This window comes from Sipha flava, unplaced genomic scaffold (assembly GCF_003268045.1).
Source record: "Sipha flava isolate LNK unplaced genomic scaffold, YSA_version1 259_pilon_pilon, whole genome shotgun sequence".
In the NCBI taxonomy this organism is placed as follows: domain Eukaryota; kingdom Metazoa; phylum Arthropoda; class Insecta; order Hemiptera; family Aphididae; genus Sipha; species Sipha flava.
In genome coordinates, this window is record NW_020272920.1 from 722,833 (window position 1) to 747,133 (window position 24,301).

General features: G+C 30.1%; 1 protein-coding gene across 2 annotated transcripts in view; it reads left to right on the plus strand.

Annotated features, from left to right (window-relative positions):
* The window catches only part of LOC112684961 (neuropeptide F receptor-like), a 127,401-nt gene extending 107,655 nt beyond the window's left edge, over positions 1-19,746 (plus strand). For both annotated transcript variants that reach the window (XM_025556707.1, XM_025556706.1), the window contains 4 exons: positions 4,225-4,407; positions 9,154-9,561; positions 12,144-12,396; positions 18,684-19,746. In XM_025556707.1, coding sequence (XP_025412492.1) covers positions 4,255-4,407; positions 9,154-9,561; positions 12,144-12,396; positions 18,684-19,048 — 1,179 coding nt within the window. In that variant the 5' untranslated portion in view covers positions 4,225-4,254 and the 3' untranslated portion in view covers positions 19,049-19,746. The remainder of the gene's footprint in view (positions 1-4,224; positions 4,408-9,153; positions 9,562-12,143; positions 12,397-18,683) is intronic.
* Positions 19,747-24,301: the final 4,555 nt, after the last annotated feature.

Here is a 24,301-nt window from a genome sequence, read left to right on the forward strand (position 1 = left end):
AATTTAGTGTGGACGTGGATAATTTCGGTTACCTGTCATCGTGGCACCGTTTGGAGATAGGTCAACCTTTTAATTATTTTTATGAAAACAAAATATATTTGTTCTGTACGTCCATTGGGGACATTTATTTTATATATATATTTTATTATACGTTGCTCCCCCCCCCCTTTTTGCCTTTAGTTCATAAGCTTATTCAATGTTTATTTAATTTAATCTAAAAAGACTTTGTATTTTGATAAACCAATTGCTGATCATTTTAATTATATCTCTCCTCCTTCATCCTTTGATTTTCCATTTATACGTGTGGCAATCCACTGGATTCTGCCGTTGCGATAAGCTCTCGTAACATACACCTGCGAGAATTTCGCGCGCACAGTTAGCTTACTTTCGTTAGCTTTAAAAGCATACTGAGTTCTTATTACATATTTTACATTAATAATACAATAAATTAATTATTTATAACTACAATCATGAATGGTTTTTTTTCGAAAAAAATCATAGTAAAAACTAATTAAAAAATGTACCATTAAACATCATGATTAATTAATTATTGATTCTCGTGTTTTATTGAAACTAAATAATTTCTTCATAGCAGCATATGAATAACAACTTTCAATACATATAATGTAATACATCATCAAATACTTAATTTCATTTATCTATAATTATTAAATATGAATACAATATTATCCTTACGTAATCATTTACAAAAACGTTTATACCTAACAACTAATACAGATAATAAGATACATTTAATCAAACAGTTAACTCACATTTAACATATTTATGCTATAAATATTCTAATAAATTCTTGTTCTTCTTTATGCACATAATTTTTCAATTTTTTTATAACAATAAATTTGTTAAACATAATTTTTTCACATTTTACATGTACGGAAATTAACGTCTTTTTGTAATAAAAATACACATAATATTATGTTTTACCAACTGTAACACGGTTAAGTAATTTCTACGGGTATAGATGTATACAGCCACAGTTTTCGGTAGGGTTTAACGTGATTTTGGTTGATACGGAAATGTTTATAAAATCCGCGCGTTCCATCTGGTTCCATCCATATTGTTGTCTTAGAATTATGACTTTTTTTTTCAATTTGTTCTGTACTCTTAGTGTGTCTCCTCCTCTCTCTACTCCATTTATCTCGTCGTTCGCCTTTCAATCGAAACGGATGGTGTAATTTTTAATAGGTTAGAAACGCAAAGCTCTCTATCACAAAACCAACATCGCATTAATGATAAGCACCCTGGCCGTTACACCCAGTTAGATTCACGTTTATCGGTTTGTATACATATATATATATTTTTTATGCACATACTAACCGTCAAGTATACACGTACTCACACGTGTGTATGTGCTCGTAAAGAAAACCTAAATAAACAGATTATCATCAAGACACCATGAGCAGGGACCTTTTCGCGTTGATGGGGAAAGGGTGGGTTGAAAGAGCTCTCGAAAAAGTATCACAATTGATTGTTTCGTCGTGGCTGCAGCACACATATGGGATACTATATGTATGGAAAAAAATTAAGTGAACACATCACTGTAACGTTTTCGTGTTCGTGAAGAATTAAGCACGTGTATTATTTAGAGGAGAAACCCTGGTTCACAATAACTCTCTGCCGTAGATTTTGCGTGATTGTATGCTCTGCAGTTTCGTTTCGACGTCGGAAACGAATATTATATCGGTACAAACTGCAAATTCTATGAACTAATATCGTATTTGCCTTTGATCACGTGTAATATTATGTCGACGCAGTTGTACTCGGCACAGTTCGATAGATGGAAAACGTTATTAAGTAAAACAATCGCGTACACAGTGCTGTATCATTATACCGTTCGCGCCAACCTAATCCGCGTAAATTCGAATGCATTGTTATTTTATTTATACGTAATGTATATAAAATCGATGGTATTAATGCGAATATTTTGCTTCCACGTAATAAGTCTTTACTATTCATTATAGAGAAACTTTATAAATCAGACAATTGTGGTTACGTTGTGGGACGATTACTCGAATTGAATGGCCAATAAATAACTTATTATACCGGTATAATAATTATACTATTATTTATTCACGTATATACGTAGTGACTGTTTATGGATTCGTTAACGACCCGAGAACTTACTTAGGAATATTTTTATTTTTTAATTAAATTTCTGATTGAAGAATAAATGATTGAATATTAATTAAAAAAGTCTTTAATTACTTCTTAATTTTTATCTAAGACCTAATAAATATTCATGATAGCTTAGTTAAAACGTAGTCTTCTCGAACTAGTTTATATTATATATATTGTACATCACATTTAAAATAATCTTATTTCGACAATGACCATTCGTGGATTTCAAGGGATAAGAATTCACTAACAACTTTTAGTTTTAATATGGTTACTTACGTGTGAGCTACCAAAAGTTCTGACTTATCCAAGTGGACGAATGTTCCAACTTACTAAACATATAATTGTTGTTGGTCTTTAATATATACAATACACACATACCTAAATTAAAGGAATAATATCATGTACGTACAATAGTTTAAATTCTCTTGTCACAACTTTATAATTTTGGTAATATTGTACAACTATAAAATACATCACGCATAAATATAGGAGTAACAAAAATGATAAAACTTTATTTAAAAACTGTACAACATAAGTTTTTCTATACTGCTAACAATGCTGAAATGATCTAAAATGATTATATATTTTTTTTTTTACTTAATCATTTTAAATTATTAAATTTTAATCATTAATTTTTAGGGATGTGAACATTACGTTTTTTTTTTACTAAATATTCACATCCCTCCAAGCATAAATGGACAACTCCGGGGCGTAAATGGGCTGTACCCCATTCCTTTACACTTTTTTGCTACAACCCATTTGCGTCCTGAAGTTGTCCATTTATGCCCCGAGGGATGTGAAGAGTTGCGCCCAAAAAATAAGGTACTGCCTCATGATTTATAGCCCATATGCGCCTATTTTGCACATAACGTTGCCATTTAATATTATGATTGTCTAAACTTATATCTCTCGAAACCAAATTTTTACTAAAATAGAATTTAAAGTTATGAAAATTTAAACACTCATGGTTTTAACTAAAATATTATATAAAAATAATTTCAAATAATTTTAAAATATGTAAATTAAAATCATAACCCATTCAGCTGTTCTCGAACTTTAAAGATAATGTTGGTGTGTTTTTAAATCTAACATACGTAATGAAAATACATTTTTACATTAAAGTTTGAACTAAATGAATACATTGTATACGCCATAAATTGTTGTCACAATTATAGTTTTAATAATATTAAATGTCAGAGTATCATTTATTTTAACTAGTATAATTTTTTTCAATAAAATATTAGATTAAAAATGTATGTGTCAGCAATTTAGATCATTACAACAATAAAGAAATACTACCACAGCAAAAGTAATAAAAACGACCACTTTTCATTATTTAATTTGACTTTGTATGGTTATAACATTGTTTTCATGATATTATTAAATCATTGATTATATAGGACCTAAAATTATTTTCAGATGTAATTTTTATGATACATCAATATATTTTAACGATTAATGAACAGTTAAAAGTATAACAAGCATGAAACACTTTGTCACTTTCTTTCTAAACACTTCAGAAACTAATAATCTTAGTAATAATTTATCCTATACAGATTTTCAAGTGCAATTATATAATAATTTTGTTAAATAGTACGACAAATTAATCTGTCGTCGCCGTCTTACTATTTGTATTCAAAATTACGGTATAATGTATCAATAAAGATTAAACAGTGTAAGATACATTAAATTGCATAATAATCTGAGTTTGAATCATTTCATCGATCTCTGGTCATTAGTTAAGATGTAATTAATTATTAATATAATATTTGAATAATTTTAAAATGACATACAGACCCGATTTTGATATGCAAAAATTATTATTTAAATTCATCTATTTTTTTAATAAATTGATTCTCTATTAAAAAATTTTAATATTTTTGCGTAATTATATTGTTTTTTAAAATAAGTTATTATTTAGTTATCGATCTAAATTTGTGACCTTATAAATATTCTGCAATCTACTGTACTCGTTACAATAAAGAATGGTAACAATTAATGTATATAATTTGCCAATATTATGAATCATCATAATAGTATCGATTTTGATTTTATGTAAAATTAAAATATAATTTTTTTTCTCAGGATTGTGAATCTATATCAAACAATGACTTAATGGTTTGCTCGCTGGACGAAACAATGAGTACATTTATGGAAAACTGTAATGACACAGAAATGAACTCAACGTTTAATTTTAGTTTGGAAGAAGTATATTCTATTTTGTTGGAGCATAGACGTAATGATCGAAATTTAGACAAAAATACCGAGGTAATTATAATTTTTTATATCATTTAAGATATTATAAAAGTCAAATAATAATTATGAATTGAACGATTTTAATTTAAATCAGAAGTAATTATTTTAAATAATTATTAATTTTTTTGTTATTAATTGTTATTTAAAAAAAATTTTACAAAGGAAACCAAACTCAGTTTAAATGTTTTATAATTTTTTTCTGGTTTTTAAATTATAAAATTTTTAATTTATAACTTATTAGCCTAGCTGTTTGATAACATCATTTTTACATCATATATTCAACATTTCAAGAAAAATAGTGATGCTATTATAAATTCTTTGATTAGTTTTTCTTGAATAGGTAACTCATTTTTAAAATTTTAAGTTATAAATAAAAGAAATATACTTTTTTATAATAACTATTAGTTTCTATCCACCGACATTTCCTTGAAATTATTTTTTAATTGCAATGATTGATCATTGTTTCCAAATTGTTAGACTCCCCTTCACTAACTCCCGAATTCATATCATTGTATTCCTGCAAATTTGTTTTTACTCGATTCTATATTTATATTTTTACATAATAATTTAAATATTAAAGTGTCAGAAAAAGAATATGATTCTATTTATCTAACGGTAAATCCATTATATAATAAACACAAAAACAAAAATGTAATTTTATTTTTTTATACTTTTTTAAATAACAATAATAAAGAATTATTAGTAAAACTTTTTTTATCATACATTATATTGAATGCTGAAATAACTGAAAAAACATCGTACTGTATTAACTATTAATACATTTGTATTATATGATCATATCAATAAACAATAAGTTGTGCGTTCGTTGTGAAACGATGATATTCGTTGTTGATAACACTAACGTTAGAATAATAATATGATGTTATCTCTTTCCTGTCCTTAACTTATATTATTATATTTTATATTAAATGGTATATCATGAAATTCTGTTTGACTAACAAATCCCATGCCACGCTTCTCTTATCCACAATCGTCTAACCGATCTTCCCACATAATCACCTTTTTTGGTTTGGTTGTCAAAATATGATTGATTAATTCAGTTATTTTGCATGGATTCAATATTATTAAAAACATGCCAATTAATAATTTTTGATTTGTCTTCTGATCACATCACAGGAGTTAAAAATGAAAACTGTCTGAAATGTATACACTGCACATTCTTCTTACAAATCTTAGCTTTGGAAAGTTTGCATGGTTATTAATATTAACAGTATCTTATAACGTAAATATGGAGCGCCAAAAATTTTAAATCATTATTACTTTCGTCACTCTTATGCACGCATTAAAAATTTGAACAAAAACGGAAAACCGAAACTAGTTCAGCTCTATAGAATATTTAAATTCACCAAATCCTTCCGAAATTCCCATGGTGTAACAACTCTATAATTTACTGGCTTAACCAAATATCAACACAGCTGTATCATAACATAACTAATTTTTAGTGTCTCTTATACCCAACTAAAAATGTTCTCCGTACTGAATTTAAACGAGATTTGCAACGGAATGGAAATCATTCATATTCGGTATATAGCAATATTCCCTGATAGTTGCATGCAGGTGAAATACCCCAGAGTGCGGTTTCCATCAAAAGTTTGTTTTGCTATAACAATAAACAAGATACCGTGGTCTGACATTACTTCATGCCGTTGTCGATTTGTAAAGTCATAACTAATAAGTATATACGAGCTTCTTAAATTACGGTCGGTTGTTATAAGATTGTACGTATATATTGTTGAATTACTGCCATCAAGTTTACACATCATGCATCATAAAACGGCTCTTTGTTCGTACTTCGAACTAAAATAATATAATGTAGATATTGTAACAACGACATCAATAATACTGATTTGGCTTCGTTCACTACATACTAAAAGTACACTCGTATTAGGGGGGAATCTGAGGGCTTAGATGCTTCGTGTACGATTCACTCCGAAGACTCTTATTACCTGTATCGTTTAAAGAAGGAATTCTTTGTTTTCTCTCCTCCATCCAACAAGTTTCCGGTATACTTAGGAACGGACTGGGATATAAATTTGGCCCGGAAAAATTGTACCAATGGCCCTTATGAAAAAAAATATACTCTCAACTTTAATCTTCGTTGTTCATTCTCGCCTAAAACATTTTTCCAGAGAGATACTTTCTTATGTGACTCTGTAAAGAACACAACTGTATTCAGAGTAGTAAATAAAGATGCTGTTTCTAATGAACACTTTGTTACATCGGTAATAGTAAAATGTAATACATGTGAATAGGACCAATATGCACTTGTCCAGGAAAGAACCTTTTAACTAAGCTGTAAAGTCATTGTTGATATCCTGCATGTTAGCTGCACCGTCTGTTACATTACTTATGCATATTATAATAGCACATTGGTCTATAAACAGATATATCCTGAATAGTATCATTTTCTACTGAGTATATTCCTGCTTCACAAACCTCATCATATATTTTGTTTTCAATGCTGTAATCAATGGAATCAATTATAATATTCAATGTGGTTTTAGAAATAAACGTAATGAGTCCACCTCTTCCTTTGCTTTCTAATTCATGAGCTTTTTTACTCTTTTCTCTAATGTTTTTCAAATGGTCATTAAAATGAATGTCATATTTACCTAGAAACAAAAGAATATCTCAGAAATTTCCATGATCAACCTAACCCGGCGTCCCGCCGTCCTAATACGTGCCTGGGTATACTGTTATATCTTTATTTATATTTTCATTTTTTATTTTTCAATTTATCCAACATCTGCTATTTATGAAATACATCTAATGAACCAATAAGGAATGGAAATATACCTTTGACGGTTCTATTTTGATATGAAAAATCTTTTGGAATGTATAACAGTCAGCAGTTATGTGGCAAGATGCGAGACGGTGTGTGAGCACTTTCATAATTTGCACTTGAAATTAATTTAACAAAAAGTATGTAAAAGGTTTACCTTTCTACCTATATATATATATATAGCGTCATCAGCAGCAACAGCGTTGGATTATCGGTGTCGGTCAGGAGGAGACGGCAGCAGGTGTGCGTGCGTCAATTGTGTGCTTTGTTCAATTGTATCGCGTACGTGTATTAACACGATGTATATATTGAGAATACAATTTTTAAACTTCTTTCGATTAAAATAATTACTTTTTTCACTTCTACCGGCAGGTGTTCCGCAATGGATCAATTTTTATTTTTTATATACATCATGGTTAAAAGTAGAATACAAATAATTTGTATTTGTTTTGTATATATAATATTGATTTTGTATGATTTAATTCTAAAACAAAGTTAAAAAATAACTAGGAATTTTATCATAAAGTATTACTATAGTTGAAAAGTAATATTGGCTTTTTTTACAAAACTTAGTTTACTTCAGATTTAATGGAAAAAATATAGAAAGATGACATAAAAAAATGATACTTAAATTAATTTTAATATTAAAACTTTCTGAAAATGGGGGAGGCATAATAGGAATTATTTGAAAATTATAAATTTGTTTTCTTCAAAACGTTTTACATTAAATTTACATTTTTTAGTCTTTCAAAATGAATTAAAAATTAATATATTATATACACAGAGTGTTATAAAATTATTGAGTATGTTCAATCACTTTTCTATTTGACATTTTCAAATTCTAAGTAAAAGTGGAATGTATTTGAATTGCAAAAGGATTGATTTAATTTGTGTATACAATTTTTACCAGAAAGAGTGCTCTGAGACTTAAAAACCTAGTACTCTCCAAATTAATCTAAAACACTCTGATCGGATGAGAAGGTATATGTAAAATTGTAATCATACAAGTGTTTTTACTTGATAACTAAGAAATATAATAATATTTAAATTTAATTGATTTAGATATGCCCCTAAACTTATTTCGTGGAGTCCTAGAGCTCCACGGAGCACATTTTGAGAACCACTTATACATACTTTATTTTTAAAAAATTTTCTTTATCAAATATCTTAAACTGATTTCATACCGTAATTACAGTACAAATATTAGCAATGGTTTAAGGAGTTAAAGTACAGTTTTCGTTCAATAACCGTTAAGCACGCTGATATGTGTACAGATTTAGTGTCAGAAGCTGCTTGTTATAGTTTTCAAAATGTTTCTGTACCGCACTCTTGTGAACTCCGGGATACAACTGTGTAGTTGTAGATTAATAATAGAAATAACGTTGACCGTCGTTGAATATACAATCATTAATCCCCCCCCTCCCCGTAGAATGGCGTAACGATGACGCCGTACGGTTTGGAAAAAAAATCGCCATCCATACGGTTTCATCTCGTAAACAGTAGTCGAATGCGTCCAAACCCAATCGTTGTGACGACGTCGTTGCGTTTGCTTTCAGACTTTCAGGCTTATTTAAAAGGGGAAATTTGGGGAATCGATCCCTCCTTTTGGTCTTTTTTTCCTTAAGAACGTCTTTACGGACTAGTACATCTATCAGTTTATCGGACAATAGACATAAATACTTATGAAATAATTGATGAACTAGCAACTAAACAAAGAAAACTTGATTTTATTTTATATAATTACAATAAAAATAAATATTTGTAGTGTGTAAAGATTAAACTATTTTTATTCCGTAAATACAATATTATTATTATTATTATACTGCATTTAGTGAGTATTTTTTTAAAAAACTCAAATGGTGTTGCGGGAGGCAAAGCCAATCACTTTTATGTAGTATATAATTTAATGGCCCATCCCATACCTATAACAATTCCTAAATACGTTGCTGTTTCAGACCATACTGATAATCGTGTACTTGGGCCTGATGACGGTCGGGCTGTCAGCCAACCTGACCGTCATCTACGTGGTGGCCAGGCGCGCACAGATGCACACGTCGCGGAACCTGTACATCGTAAACCTGGCCATTTCCGACATGACACTGTGCCTGGTGTGCATGCCGTTCACGCTCACGTCCATTCTACGGCACCAGTGGTCCATGGGCACAGTGTTCTGCAAGCTGGTGCCGCTGCTGCAGGGCACCAACATCATGGTGTCGGTAGGCACCATCACGGTGATCGCCATCGACCGGTACTGGGTGATCGTGCGCGGGTCCGCGCAAAACGAACGGCGCACCGTGTACGTGTCTATAGCCATCGTGTGGCTGCTCGCGTTCCTCACCACGTCACCCATACCTTATTACCAGGTAAAAACAACGCTTAACCTAACCAAGGGTAACGCGCTTACCGCTTCGGCACCGACCCGGGTTTTCGCTCCGCGCACCGTGTAACGTATCATAGATCTGGCACCGGTCGTCGGAGCCATGGCGGGGAGGGGGGTTACCTCGTTTCACCACCGTGGTACTAAATTGTACGCAGCGTTCAACTTGGAAAAATTAAAGAAGGGGGACTCTGTTTACTTTCAAGAAAATAGCGCTCCAAGATTTGTTAAGCGTTATAATTATAACGTAATAATAATAGGGGGGACGCTAACATTTCTGAAAATTAGTATGGGTACTCCGTCCCCCTGCGTCCGCCTCAAGACGATCACTGATTGTATGGCGTTAATTATTGTTGCGATTGTTTTATTTTTATTTTATATTCTGTTTCTTATATCGAAAACATCTGCATCACGAGTCGTGTCAATTATTGTTTTGCATGACTAGTAGTGTAAATACCGTCTAAGTGTTTCGTATGATGATGACTCGAATCGAACATCGGAAGGGATCGGAGTGAAGCGAAGAGAAATGTTCGATCGAACGATTGACAGAAATATGATTAATGGATAGTAGGAAAAAAACTCTGTTCGGAAATTGAACACATCGAGTGATTTTAAGTTAAAAATGTCACGGATTTATGACTACGCATCAACTGAAATAACACTTAACTCATATTTCGTACATAAACGTAGTTGTTACAGGATCCCAGAGGACACGTTCATATTTCAAGATAAACAAATATGCTGATATTTTCGCGGAACAAAATCTTTTAATAATTATGTGATAAAACCTTAAACGTTAATTTTCTTATGTCTGTCAATATATTAATGTTTTTAAAAATATTTATTTTCCATGTATATCTGCTTATTCTAAAATATTAAACGATGAAAATATTTGGTTGAACTTTTTAACTTAAAATACCACTATCAATTTAGACCTATTTTACATATTGAAATCAAAAACCTAATTTTAATTAATTTTTTTTTTAATTCATAATAGATACAGTTTAAAATGAATTTACTGCTTTAACATACTTTAAGTTCTAAAATTCAAATTACTCAATGTTGAGTTAGTTAGAAATTAATATAATTTTAATACAAAATTATTACAATTTACATACTCGAAAAATTAATAGATTGTGATTTATTAATTAGCTTTTGCACAAATATTATTATTACCGTTAAAATCAATAATTTACCTTTTTTACTATATATTTTTTGTTATATGCTATACAATTTTTCTGTTAATTTTATATCAAAGTGAAATGTATGTATCAAATATTCCATTATTTTCGAAAGCCATTGGTAAATAAAAATAAAACCTTGCAATATGGAAAAATCGAATAATAATAAAAACTACCGTTTATCGCCCAACATTACTCTACTGTATTACAAATCACATAAAAACGTTATTCTCCCCCCCTCCCCATTCTGAACTGAACCAAACGATCAAATTTTACTTGTTGGGTAAAATCTAACGTCTTAACACATATCAGTCGTTTTTGTCACCGGTAAAAGTGTCGAAAAATAATTCTTTAATGTACCTACACCATCTTCGAGTAGTGCAGTGTTTCTAATGTCTCCGCCTCGGAGGGATTAACAGTACAACTGCTCCGGGACATGTTTTTGCCGAGACAACCGTTTCTCAGCGGAATTGCAAACAGTCAAATTCGATATTATGCTTAAGTGTGCACTCAAAATATCCCAAGCGTTTGTTGCACGAAAGAAACATTTCTTCGGGGATCAGTGTCGTCCGGTCTTTTATCGTAGCACTAATGATGGTGATGGCGGTGTTAGTTAGCAGTAATCAGCAGTGGTTTTGCGGGAGGTAGCGAAAGATAAATGCCCCTTAGAACCATGATAATGTATCTATGAGCAAATAGTAAACCAAAAAATTATCACATATACTTACATAAGTTATGAGTTTGCTTATTATGTATAGTTAGTTTGAAATTTTACTATTAATTAAGTTTGAATAAAAAATTATTTTTTGTTTTATTTTATTTATTTTTTTTTTATTGATACTTATAATTTGTATGTTACGCTCTATATGCAAAGTTCGTAGAATGTTAATTATTTTTCATGTGGCAAATAACAGGAAAAAATAAGTGTGATACGTATGCAAGTACGTGCAAAATATTTTCGCCCCCTCATCCATTGCGGCTTCTCGAAAACCGTCACTGGTAGTAGTTGTAGTAATAGTATTAGTACCTAGTAGTAGTATTTATGGGTGAAACTAGGAATTTTTACGCCCGGGGAAAATGTTTAAATTACGCCCTATCATAGACCAATAATCAAATACTCTTCTCGAGAATTATTTTCTAATAATTAATATACAATCATACTTATTGAGTTATAACCCAATGACAGTATTTGATAAAGTTAAAAATATCAAATTAGTTGTTAATAATTACAAAAATGATACCCTCTAAAATTTTACACTCAGGGATGAATCCCCTTCTTCCACCCTCTAGTTCTGCCACTGGTAGTTGATAGTAGTACTAGTAGGTAGTTAGTAGCCCTGTAGCGGTACCGTACGATGTGTACAACCGACGTGGAATGGTGTTGCAGGTCGTCGAGCAGCAAAAACTTCAGCAAGTCATCCTGTACGAGGCGTGCATCGAGAAATGGCCGTCGACCGACATCAAAGTAGCGTACAACATAGCGATGGTGCTCATCCAAGCCGTGCTTCCCGCCACCGTGCTATTGGTGGTGCACATTCGCATCGCAGCCTACCTGCACGCGCACACGGCCACGCAGAAGGACTCGCGGAGAGCCCAACGGGAACTCCAGCGGAACAAGCGCACCACCCTGCTCCTGATAGGTAACGAAACGTCGTGACGGTAAACGCGCGCCACGGGACGCGGATAAACGGTATTTCACTGGCAGTATGGCGTGTACCGCTTTCGCCGAAACCTGAATCGATTAAAAAAAAAGGTACGATTCCCGTTTCCGCCAATCTACATACTATGATAAAATTATCATAATGTACTTCATATTTTTGCTACGTTAAAATTATTTTAATATATTCCATCATTTTTTTTTTTTTTTTTTTTTTGAGGGGAAAGGATAATCTTCACATTTCATTAGTCGTAATACACACACACACACACACACACACACACACACACACATAATACATATACATAAATATATGACTTGATAATAAAATAATATCGCGTTACTCGTATGTAAAAACTGTTGCATTTAGTTATGTTAAATAAACTAACAAAAAATTATGGTTTTTTTAATTATTTTTGTCATTATTACCATAAGAAAATATTATGTATTTATGAATTAATGTCTAGATTTTGAAATTATATTTCATAGAAATTACGAACGAATTATTATTATTGTTATAAAAACTGCGTTGAATAAACAGAAAAATGTATTACAAATTATTTTAAATGGCAAATATTATTCTTTATATTCTTTACCTTAAAAATAACATAGATAATATTCAAATAATGTGGAATAAATAACAAATATATTACAATGTATTACAATTTTAACGTAGCAGGTAGATTGGCAAAAATGGGAATTGTACCTTTTTTTAGCTGCATCTGAATTGGGTCCCGAATTATTTTGGGTACTACACTAGTTGGGTCCTGGATTTTTATAGGTACTGCACTAGTAGGGTCCTGAATTATTTTAGGTAAACACTAGTTCCTGAATATTTTTTGGTAAGTAATATATTATACTAATATTTTCCTTCCCATTTTAACAAACTTAGGACTGTCTATGATCTATTTAGATCACAGGTATGGTTAAAAATGTTTTCATAGTTTTTTTTTTTTGTTTTTAGTTTTTTTTTTCCGTTAATTTTTATTTTTATTATATAATGATTTTAACATTTTTAATATTTTTTTATTTACCTATATGGCTATAATTATGTTATATAATATGTATTTTTATACTTAATTTTTAATTTTTTTTATATTTTTATCAACACAATTCTAATAATTTATATTTTAATGAAAAAGAAACTAAAAACAAAAAAAAAAATACAAAAAACATTTTTAACCATACCTGTGGTCTAAATAGATCATAAACAGAATTAAGTCTGTTAAAATGAGAAGAAAAATGTTGGTATAATTTAGTACTTACCAAAAAGTATTCATGAACTAGTGTAATACCTAAAATAATTTAGGACCCAACTAGTATAGTACCTATAAAAATCCGGGACCCAACTCGTGTAGTACCTGTAAAAATCCAGGACTCAACTAGTACACTACCTGTGATTAGCCTATAGTACTCGGGACCCAACTCGGATGCTTCGCTTTTTTTTAATTGGCGGAAACGGTAATTTCAAATTTTGGCAGAAACGGGTAATTCCCCATTCGCATTAACTCGGGGACGGGGCCGTGGGATATCGGACCCGGATATTTTGGTTCAGCCATCTAGGCTCATTTTATCTTATTGTTGTAGATGCGTCATATACATTGTGCTGGACACTATACTTTTAACGCAGTAAAACAACGATAAGCTTTCTTGTTGAATATTCTTACAATCGCGTCAATTGTTACAACTTTTAAGGTTTAATCATCAGTCATCTACGATGAATAAAATAAAATATAATACATTTTAAAGGGGTATAGCCGATAGTGTAAAATGTAATTAATAATATTATATTTTTCTTTTTAATCTTACGAGTAAACACACATGTGTAATATTCTAAGTTTCGTATAGAATTCAATAAAAATAAATGTGAAGAATAAGTGCAACTTAATAAATGTATTGTTGATTTTAAAAAGTCGAAATATTTTTATGCACCGAAAGGGCCAAGGTGACATTGTTCACGCCGAAATTTTCTAGGCTGGTGGGATACCATTGGGGCGAACAAACGGAGCTAAATTGAAACTGGTGCTTCCTAATTGCGGATAAAAGAAATAAAAACCATGTGAGTGGCGAGCGCAATCTGAAGAGATAACTTGTACGAATTGTGAACACAATTATAATATACCGGCTGTGGATCATTATTTTTTATATTGTCGATTGACGTTATGAGATTGATTATATATCAGCATTAAGGTTGTACCGGTGCTTTTGAAACGACTGTCAAAAACTATTTTAAATCTGTTTAATGACGACACTACTCGTGCCTGTTTAAACATCTCATTTTTAGTAAATATTAGTGAAAATTACAGTGCAAAATTTAAAGAATTACGCGTGATTGATGGTTTTAACTTTCGTTTTTATCATATAATATGCAATGAAGTTCAACGGTAGACATGTACCAAAAAAACGTGTAGAGCATTCTTAAGATTTGATACACTTGATGATCAAGTAGAAAATAATTTTAATAGAAATTAAGAATAACGATTTCTCATTTGCAAGACACAAATATTTTTAACCCCACCTACCAATATTTCTTTATGTAGCTTGTCTTAAGTTCCCGAAATATTTGTGTTCGTAACTCACATGGTTTTTAATAACTCGATATCCACAATTAGTATTTTGATAACAAAATCTTTGCCCCCCAACTGTTATACTCGTATTATAATAGATGAATGAATAAATTCGTCCGTAGCTATCGAGACAAAAATTCTACCTCGGGACGAAATTTTTGCGCGTTCCTTTTAAACATTCTATTACGACCCGTGTAGAACGACCATGTTAATACGGTCACACCAAGTCAAGAAGGCCGTTATAATAAACGGTTATGTTCTTCTCTGCGCATAAACTTTATTACCACGCCCCTTATTTATTTTTCATCGACCGTGCACAAGTACAAAAAGTGAATAAAATGGTTATATCCCCCAACGAATTCCCCAGTGAAAATGATTCGATAAAGCAGTGCATTAATCTATTGTCAACTCTAAATAGGTATATAACTATGAAGTCACGTAACGCTGTATGTTATTCGGGTAAACCTCTGTTTTTGGAAAACCTGCACATGGTACACTTTCGAGCAGCTGGAGTCCAGTGTAAAATGCCATTTTGTGCTCTTATTAACTAGGTACAAAAACGTTGTAGGTTTTTATTTTTCCGGACGAGTCTTATAAACATTTAAAGGTTTATATAAAAGAAAACGTGACAAGATTTTCAATGTTATTCTACACGAGTCAGAACAATGTTCGAGGAACTCTGTACCAACGCGAAAAACTGTTTGTAAACAGAATGCAGTACTACCAATGTATTCCTTGCTTCTATAACGTACAACGCACTATACCGATTCATTCCCACTGTGTGATAATTTTATATTTATATTTATAAACTATCATAATAGAACGTATCCTAATAAATATAAATAATATATATTATAATAAAATATAAATTAACATAACGTACGCTAAACATTTGACATAAGACTATACCTTGAGCTATTTAAAAGTAGAAACTCTATGCTAGCAAAGCGAGCAAAACAACATGATCAGCATCGGATATACCACTCAACAAAAAATTTTAAAAAAAACAACCAAACAATCAAAGGTAAAACCCGATAAGGAGGCAATCCAGTAGCATACTCGTATATAAGAACTCTGGATCAATACCAAATTCATACGTATTTAACCATCCAATATAGAAACTTTATCTGTTAATATCATTGATATTTTACTGTTTAAATTGTTCATGTTAATTTACTTAAAAATTTTAATAAAACTACCATAATTTAGTAACCAGTATTATTTTTTCTATTTTGAATACTATTTAACACTTAAATATTGTTGCACTGTCGAGTTATCCACTCGGCACGTAACACCTCAATCAGAATCTAAAATGGTTAATGTTTTAATGGCCATTTAATCTATTGATATAGGTGCTGTCAAACTATGTCCAACCAATGAAATGAGAATGTTAAAAACATTATAACTCAACACGTATTTATGAGATAGATTTAATACGTTGATGATCTTAACGTTTTTAATGTGGCACAATAATTTCGTGGATCCACATAAACGGAAGTCGTTTACAAGTATCAAGATTGTTGTGCTACCAAGCGATTAATTCCAATGAGCCAGATGAAGTACATGTCATCTGTGTACTCGAACTGATGACTACCAGTAACAAACTGAACAGGCGAGATGTAGATATATAAAATTATATAATATTGATAAAATTAATATATAAACTAATAATTGATGATAGTAGTTTTCAAAATATACTTAATTATTACTTATAAACTTTCAGTCACAAGACAGGGAATACAAAAAAAAAACAATTTTTTAGAATATTTTCTTACAATAAAATATTTTTACAACCAGATAAAAGTTTTATGATGATAAATGATTACACTAACTGTCCAAAAAACTATAAAAATATAAAGATAAAAATAATTTTTTACAAAATTATTGCATCAATCATTTTGTTAAGATTTGAAAACGAATACCCATGATGATAATCACATTAGAATTCGAAAAAAGATAGTAATAATGTGATTATACTATTATACAATTTTAATAATAATATTTTGATAAATAAATTAAGACCATAACACCATACTTAGCTAAATTTTACCTAATTTTAAGTGATTTTATTATTGATGATCACCTGAACACTATACACCTATAATAAAAAATGTATAAAAAAAGTACACATAGATAAATTACTATTCATAAAACTGTAGTCACTTTGTAATGTGGCCAAAGATTTTTTTATTCGTCATCGTAGGAAACATAATATTTTACACATTTTAATGCATATTTTAAAGAAAAAGAAAATTTATTAAACGTTGCTACAATTTCTTTTCATAACATGCTGAAAGCGGACAAAGAATATGAATACGTATATTGATATTTCAGTGAACCTTATTTTTTTGTGATCATTTTCAGTTGAATATATTCCGTAAAATTTTAATAATATCTTGCAGTATTGAAAATTATGACTTAAAAACACTTAAAATAGGTAATCTATTGATGATATCAGTATAGTTATTCAATATTAATACTTATGTTAAACCGGCCTTTGTTGAGAATATTTTTTTCTGAGAGTAATGATTTATCATTATTTTCAACATATGTGTACAAATAATACGAGTAACGTGGAAAATCGAACAAATAAAGAAAGGAAGAACACTCAATCCCAATTCGTTATAAATATTTAATTTGAAGGAACTATTATTTAAGCACAAACCTGAAATTTATAATAATTTATCGGTATTTTACTGATTACCAACATAAAAGGAGAATTCTTTCAAGAAAATTTCATTTAAGAGTACTTATAATGAAACATCAGTATCTCAAGTTTTCTTTTTTTCGATTTCTTCAGATATTGGAGTCATAGAAAGCATAGTGTGTTGTATAGAAAAAATAATAATATAGTTCAAATATTGTATCGTGAAATAATAAAAATAAATAAAAATAATAAAATAAAATAAGACACGACTTAGGTTAAACAATAACGTGTTAGATTATAACTAAATATCACACCGAGTAGTTTAAAAAATTATTACTCAGTACTATGAATTATGTAATTCGTGGAACCTACAGAGTTATTATAAAATTTTGATTAAAAAGTTTTAACAATACTTCTTTTTTAGGATTTGAAATTTCAGGTCGAACTTCATAGATTCTTAAGAGATTTGGTTCTTCCACGTTACTAGAATCACGTCTTACCTTAAATAATAATAACAAAAATATTGTTTTATGACTACTACAGTTAATTTTGAGAAATTTGTGATAAGTTTGTTGAATATTCAGGTTTATTATAGCATAAATATAAAGACTAGTTATAAACTTATTTTAATTTATCCGGCGCAGTTGTTAAAATAAAATACGACGTAAGATAGAGATCTATAAATTCTATTATAATAAATCCGTAAGAAATTCACTATGCATGATCCGAATTAATTAGTATCTATATTGCAGATATTTTAAATAACATTTTTTTTTTTTTTTGCTTAATACACAATTTATCATGTTTTCAATTAGTATAAAGGTAATAAATAGTAGGTCTCTCCGTTTCTTTTTGTCTCTCACTCTATCCCTCCATCCCTTTGTCTCATCCGACCTCGATGAACACTAGATCTCTTTTATCCTGATTTATACATACTGATCACTAGACAAAAAAAAATACACGTCTTGCGATCCCCGCACAATTTTACTCTTTGTATGCACATTGAACGAACCGATAACCTTTCGCAATACATGGTTATTATTATATGCGTTTTAGGTGTAGCCATCATCTTCACGATAAGCTGGCTCCCGTTGGCCGTGTTCTCACTGGCTGCTGACCTGATATCACCGTCGATCTTGACCACCAAGCAGCTGTACGTGACGCTCGCCATCTGTCACCTGACCGCGATGACTTCGGCTGTATCCAACCCGATCATCTACGGGTGGATGAACTCCAACATCCGCAACGAGCTGTACCAGCTGTTCTATGCTAAGATCTTGCGACGACCGCAGGAGACCCGGTCCACGGTTACGGCCACGACGGCTGTGCGGAACAGAACGCGGCCGCTGATCACATACAACACTTCCAACTACATTCCCGGTAGCCAGGAGAAGTTCTCGAGGAGTGTGACCGTACTTTAGGTGGAGCACGCCGATGGGGTTAGCAAAGGGCAGCAGCGGTACGGGACAAGGACAGGATGGAAGACAAGCGTTTCCGTCTGAAAAGGATCTGCGGCGCAGCTCTGCTTGTCCGTCACATCTGCTTTTCGATTCCTGCGTTCCCAGAATATTGCGGTCGAACCGTTCGTTCGATAATATTACACGATTGAGAAAACAAAATGATTACTCCTGTCCGTACGGACGGCGATGCGTATCGTACAAGTTTTCGAATTTTCTTCCCCGGCAATGGAATAATGTTTCCCCCGTAACTTCTCAGTACGAGGCAATCCAACACACTGAACCTGGTATCTGGTAGTGTAACGGTGTCAGAGAATCTTGTCGATCGAAGCAGTGCAGAATCACGATTGCCGCCGTAACTTATTTTTCTTCATTGGCATTTATAACTCTATTAGAGTCTTGCCGCCGTAACACTACCACTTAGTACATAAAAATGCCCATCATAACGATACCCCAGTGTACGCCGTATGCGTTTGCCTACCGAGCAATTTCCTCTCCACTGCGTAAAATCAACATTTTAGCATATGTAAATATAGCTTCAACTATTATAAAATATTTGAAGATAAGGATACGTTCGAAATGATTTTTTCAATGCACAGACATTTCCGAAAAAAAATATTTTGTTCCTAAAATATATACTTATAGTACAATAATTTACAAGTTAAGAGCATTTCGTTTTTAAAATAGGTAAAAATCTTAAACAATTCTTATGACTAAAAATATTTATTTATTTCCTTATTGTCATAATAATTACTTCAGATTGTTGGAATTAAGAACAGTTTTTTTTATAGTATATAATTAATAACATTCAAGTTAGTCATCATATATGATTAGCGCAGCATTTTTTTTTTTTAATTTCTTTGTTTTTGATACTTTCCATAATTTTGTATTGACTCTTTTCAAATGAAAAAGTTAAGCTTTTACAACTATGTATCATTGTGGAACAAACTATATAATTTTTGTTTGACCAATACACTACGATATAATACTGCATATATAAATGTTTCATTATTTTTTTATTCACCAATTAATGTTTATTATTGTCAGAGTGTGATACGAACGTTTTTAAAAAAAACATAATTTAAGAATAAGAAACTAGATTATATCTAGGATTTGAATTATTATTAACGTTTGATTTGATTAAATAATTGGTTTGTAATTTTTTTTTTTTTTTTTAAATATAAATAAATTACACGTCAACGACTAATTCGATCGACGTTTTATCGTCACTAAATTCAATGCTGATCAAATAAATGTCAAAACCGAAAATGATCTTTATCACAAGTCAAAATTCATATAATTATATATTACATGTTTTTGTTGTAATATTGATTTATTGATTAATCATCAACCAACTACAAGCAGAGGTGGAACTAGGAATTTTTACGCCCGGGGAAAATGTTAAAATTACGCCCTATAAAACGACTAACGACCAATAATCAAATACTCTTCTCGAGAATTGTTTTCCAATAATTAAAATACAATCATACTTATTTAGTTTTAACCCAATAACAGTATTTAACAATGTTAAAAATATCAAATTAGTTGTCAATAATTACAAAAATTACACCCTCTAATATTTTACGCCCGGGGATGAATCCTCGTCTTCCATCCCCTAGTTCCGTCCTTGACTACAAGTACGATACGTAAGAAAAAATTCAATTTATCGATTATAAATTTATTTTTCATAATACAATATCTGCTTGTTAAAAATATTTTAAATTTTATTTATAAAGTCTGTAAAAATATTAACCAATATGTACACGTGTTATGTTTAAGAATGTAAATATAGTTATATTATAATAACATTACGATTATGTGTAAAAATGTATTATACATATTAAATAATTGTTTTTTTCATATGAACAATCTAAGTATTAATTTTATATTTACTTATTTATTTATTTTACCATAGTATTTTATTGTTTTAATTAAGTAATATAATCAACTAAAGTTTCAGTCATTGTATAAAAGCCTATATAGTTTCAATGAAAAACCCATATTTAATAAATTCATTAAATCTTGGATAGTTAAATGAAGTAAAAAAAAAGTACAATTTAAAAGAACCAATTTTCGGTGTTTAAAAAATTTGCTATTCTTTATCATTGCAACCTTATCGATTTATTAACTTTTTATTACATTTTACCAAGGCTAGGAATTAACGAATTAAAAAGTTAAAGTTAAGTTACTTTTAAATAAGTTAAATTTATTTCTTAGTGCCATTTTTTTTTTCTTTATATAAAACCCATAGGTTTAAAATAAGATTTTGTGTAAGTAAAATTATAATTTTTTGATCTATCAAATATTATTTTTAATGGTATACTTGTATTATTATGTAGGTATTTTAAATAACATGTTCTAAATTAATAATTATAGGCCGTTGAAATTTTTCACACGATTCTTCAATTTCAATAAATATAAAAATAATGCATAAGTATATAAATACAAGTATCTAAATATATAGTTATAAATATTAATTTATAATAATGTACAGATATTAAAGATTAAGCAGGAAAGGCCATAAGGGTAATCATTATTGAGAAAAAAGAAATATAATATAAAATATACTCGGGGAGGGGGGATCCACAGTTAGAGAATTGTGTATCAGGCTATTTTAAAGAGGCCACTTTTTAGGACTGAAACCAGACCATAAATGTATACCTCGTAAGAAAAAAAATTTGTAATAAGAATATAATATGTGTCTTTAAGTTTATTCATAATTATCAATGAAAACATTCAAATTTATTTTATTCTGTGGTGTCTTACATGGGGTCCGGTTTAAATATGTTCCACTGTACTATGCAATTAAATCAGTAGCGTAACTTGGGGAATGGTAACTGGGGCATTTGCCTTAGTCTAGTATTAAATTTGGCCAATAGTCGGAACACTTAAAAAATATAAGAAGTCTTCGAGATGCCAATTTTGTCAACAAATATTAACTGTGGGTCAACTGATCTCCTGAACCATTCCCCCATAGATCCACCCCTGAATATACTCAGTATCTGGTACATATTTGTAAACTCATTATTAAATTTTAACCCTGCATCAGTCGCGTTATTCAATATCGCTCAAATAATCGCGCCCCAACAAATATGAACATCACAATTTTTGTCAATTAAAATTTGTTATTGCAACATAAATTATGATTTTATCAAATTATTGAATCCTCGTATTTAAGTTATATTTTTAATCGAATTGTATAATATGAATTAATTTCATACATATCAAGGGGTTTGTAAGATTCTAACTGTTTTTCGACGTAATCAATTTCTAATTCTTCATCATTACCTACACCAACGACTTCAATCGACAAATAATTTTTTTTCCTCAAGCCATTATTCAAAAATATTTAAATATTGCCTGTAGGCAACGCTATGCATTGTAGTGTTAAATTAAAAATCATATTACAAAATAAATATACAAAAAATATCAAAACGAATAAATACTACAAATATAGGTAAGAATATAATAAGCAGACTTGGGTAGTATTCCGAATACAATATTCGGAACACTGTATTCAGTAATACATTTTAAGTATTTCGAATACTTTTTAAATACTTTTTTTGAGAGTACCTATTCAATAAAGTATTTTGAATACTTATAACGAATATTCTGAATACTATATTTCGAATACCGTTAAATCATCTCTTTTTTTTAATGATTTTATTACTTCTCCGTCGTATCTTGTATCATCTAATATCAGGTATTTATTATTGTTGTAAACCATAAACTACAGTGGCGTAGCCGAGGGGGGCTAAAGGGGCTATAGCCCCCCCATGGGCCGTATTTATATATGCACTTAAATATGCACTAAAAACACTAAAATATGCTTAAAAAAAAACGTTTGTATACAAAAATTATTATTTTATTATTATTATTTTAGCTTCTATTATTAAGAAAAAAAAATTTAGATACTGAATTTATGAAACGAACTAGCATGCATACAATACGAAAAATTGGGAACGACTGTAAAATGTTAATGAAAAATAATCTGTAAATAATCTGAGAATGATGATATCGGAATATCTAGATAATGATATCGGAATACCCGAATACCTAGAAACTATAAAAATAAAATACTACAGTACAAGCTACAATTATATACAATTATAATGGTTTCCTTATTGATAGGATTACGAAGTTTTGGGCGTACACTCTCGCTACATTGCGCGTCGCCTAAACTTGTATACCTAGGTACAGTGGCGTAGCCAAGGGAGGGGCTAAGGGGGCTATAGGTTAGATTAATAGAAGCTAAAATAATAATAATAAAATAATAATTTTTGTATACAAACGTTTTTTTTTTTAGCATATTTTAGTGTTTTTAGTGCATATTTAAGTGCTTATATGAATACTTTTTAGAGCATATTTAAGCGCTTATAACAACGTTTTTTAGAGCTATAAGTAATGAGTCCTGGTTATTAGAAAATAATACCCTAGTTTGAATGGTCATAAATGCCTTCAACTACGAAGAAGAGACAGAATTATTAAATATAACTGATAATTATATATAATTTATGAATACAAATTTTTTTTTTTAATTTTTATTTATAAATTTGTGAAAAATGGATAATTTTTCTATTATTTAGCCAAGATAATGAAATGACAATTTTGAAATAAAATCGAAAATAAAAAAATATGACTTCAATAATATTAATAATAATAATAATTATAATAATAATCACACAAATAAGTTCGTTCCTTAATTATTAAATATAAAACATATTTAAGGAATATATTAAATTATACGCTAAAAATATCAATTTTAGTCAATTTTACAAAAAAAAAAATGGAGGAATTAAGGGACGTCAAATGTTGTTGTCCTAGGACGTTTAGGACAGTTAGGACAACACTGGGTTGACTAAGCGAATTTACATAAATTAATTTTAGATTCCGACTGAAACAAGAAATGTATTAATTTTAACATGATGTGTTTTAGTTTTTGTGGATGTCAAATATTCTAGTAAAAATTATCCAATCAAAAACTTTATGGTTGGTTTTTGATAACAAATGTTGTCTAGTTGGTTCATTGGAGACTAAATAAGTCGTTTTTTTAAATTTTTTAACAGTTTACCCAATAATTGTGGAAAAGTAATGAAAAATTACAAAAAAAATTGCAATTTTTACTGATTGCCGACTTTGATTTTCCTTTTTAAATGTAATTCAAAAAGTAATAAACGTAAGGAACTTGAAATGTTCACTAAATATTTTAAAACATTT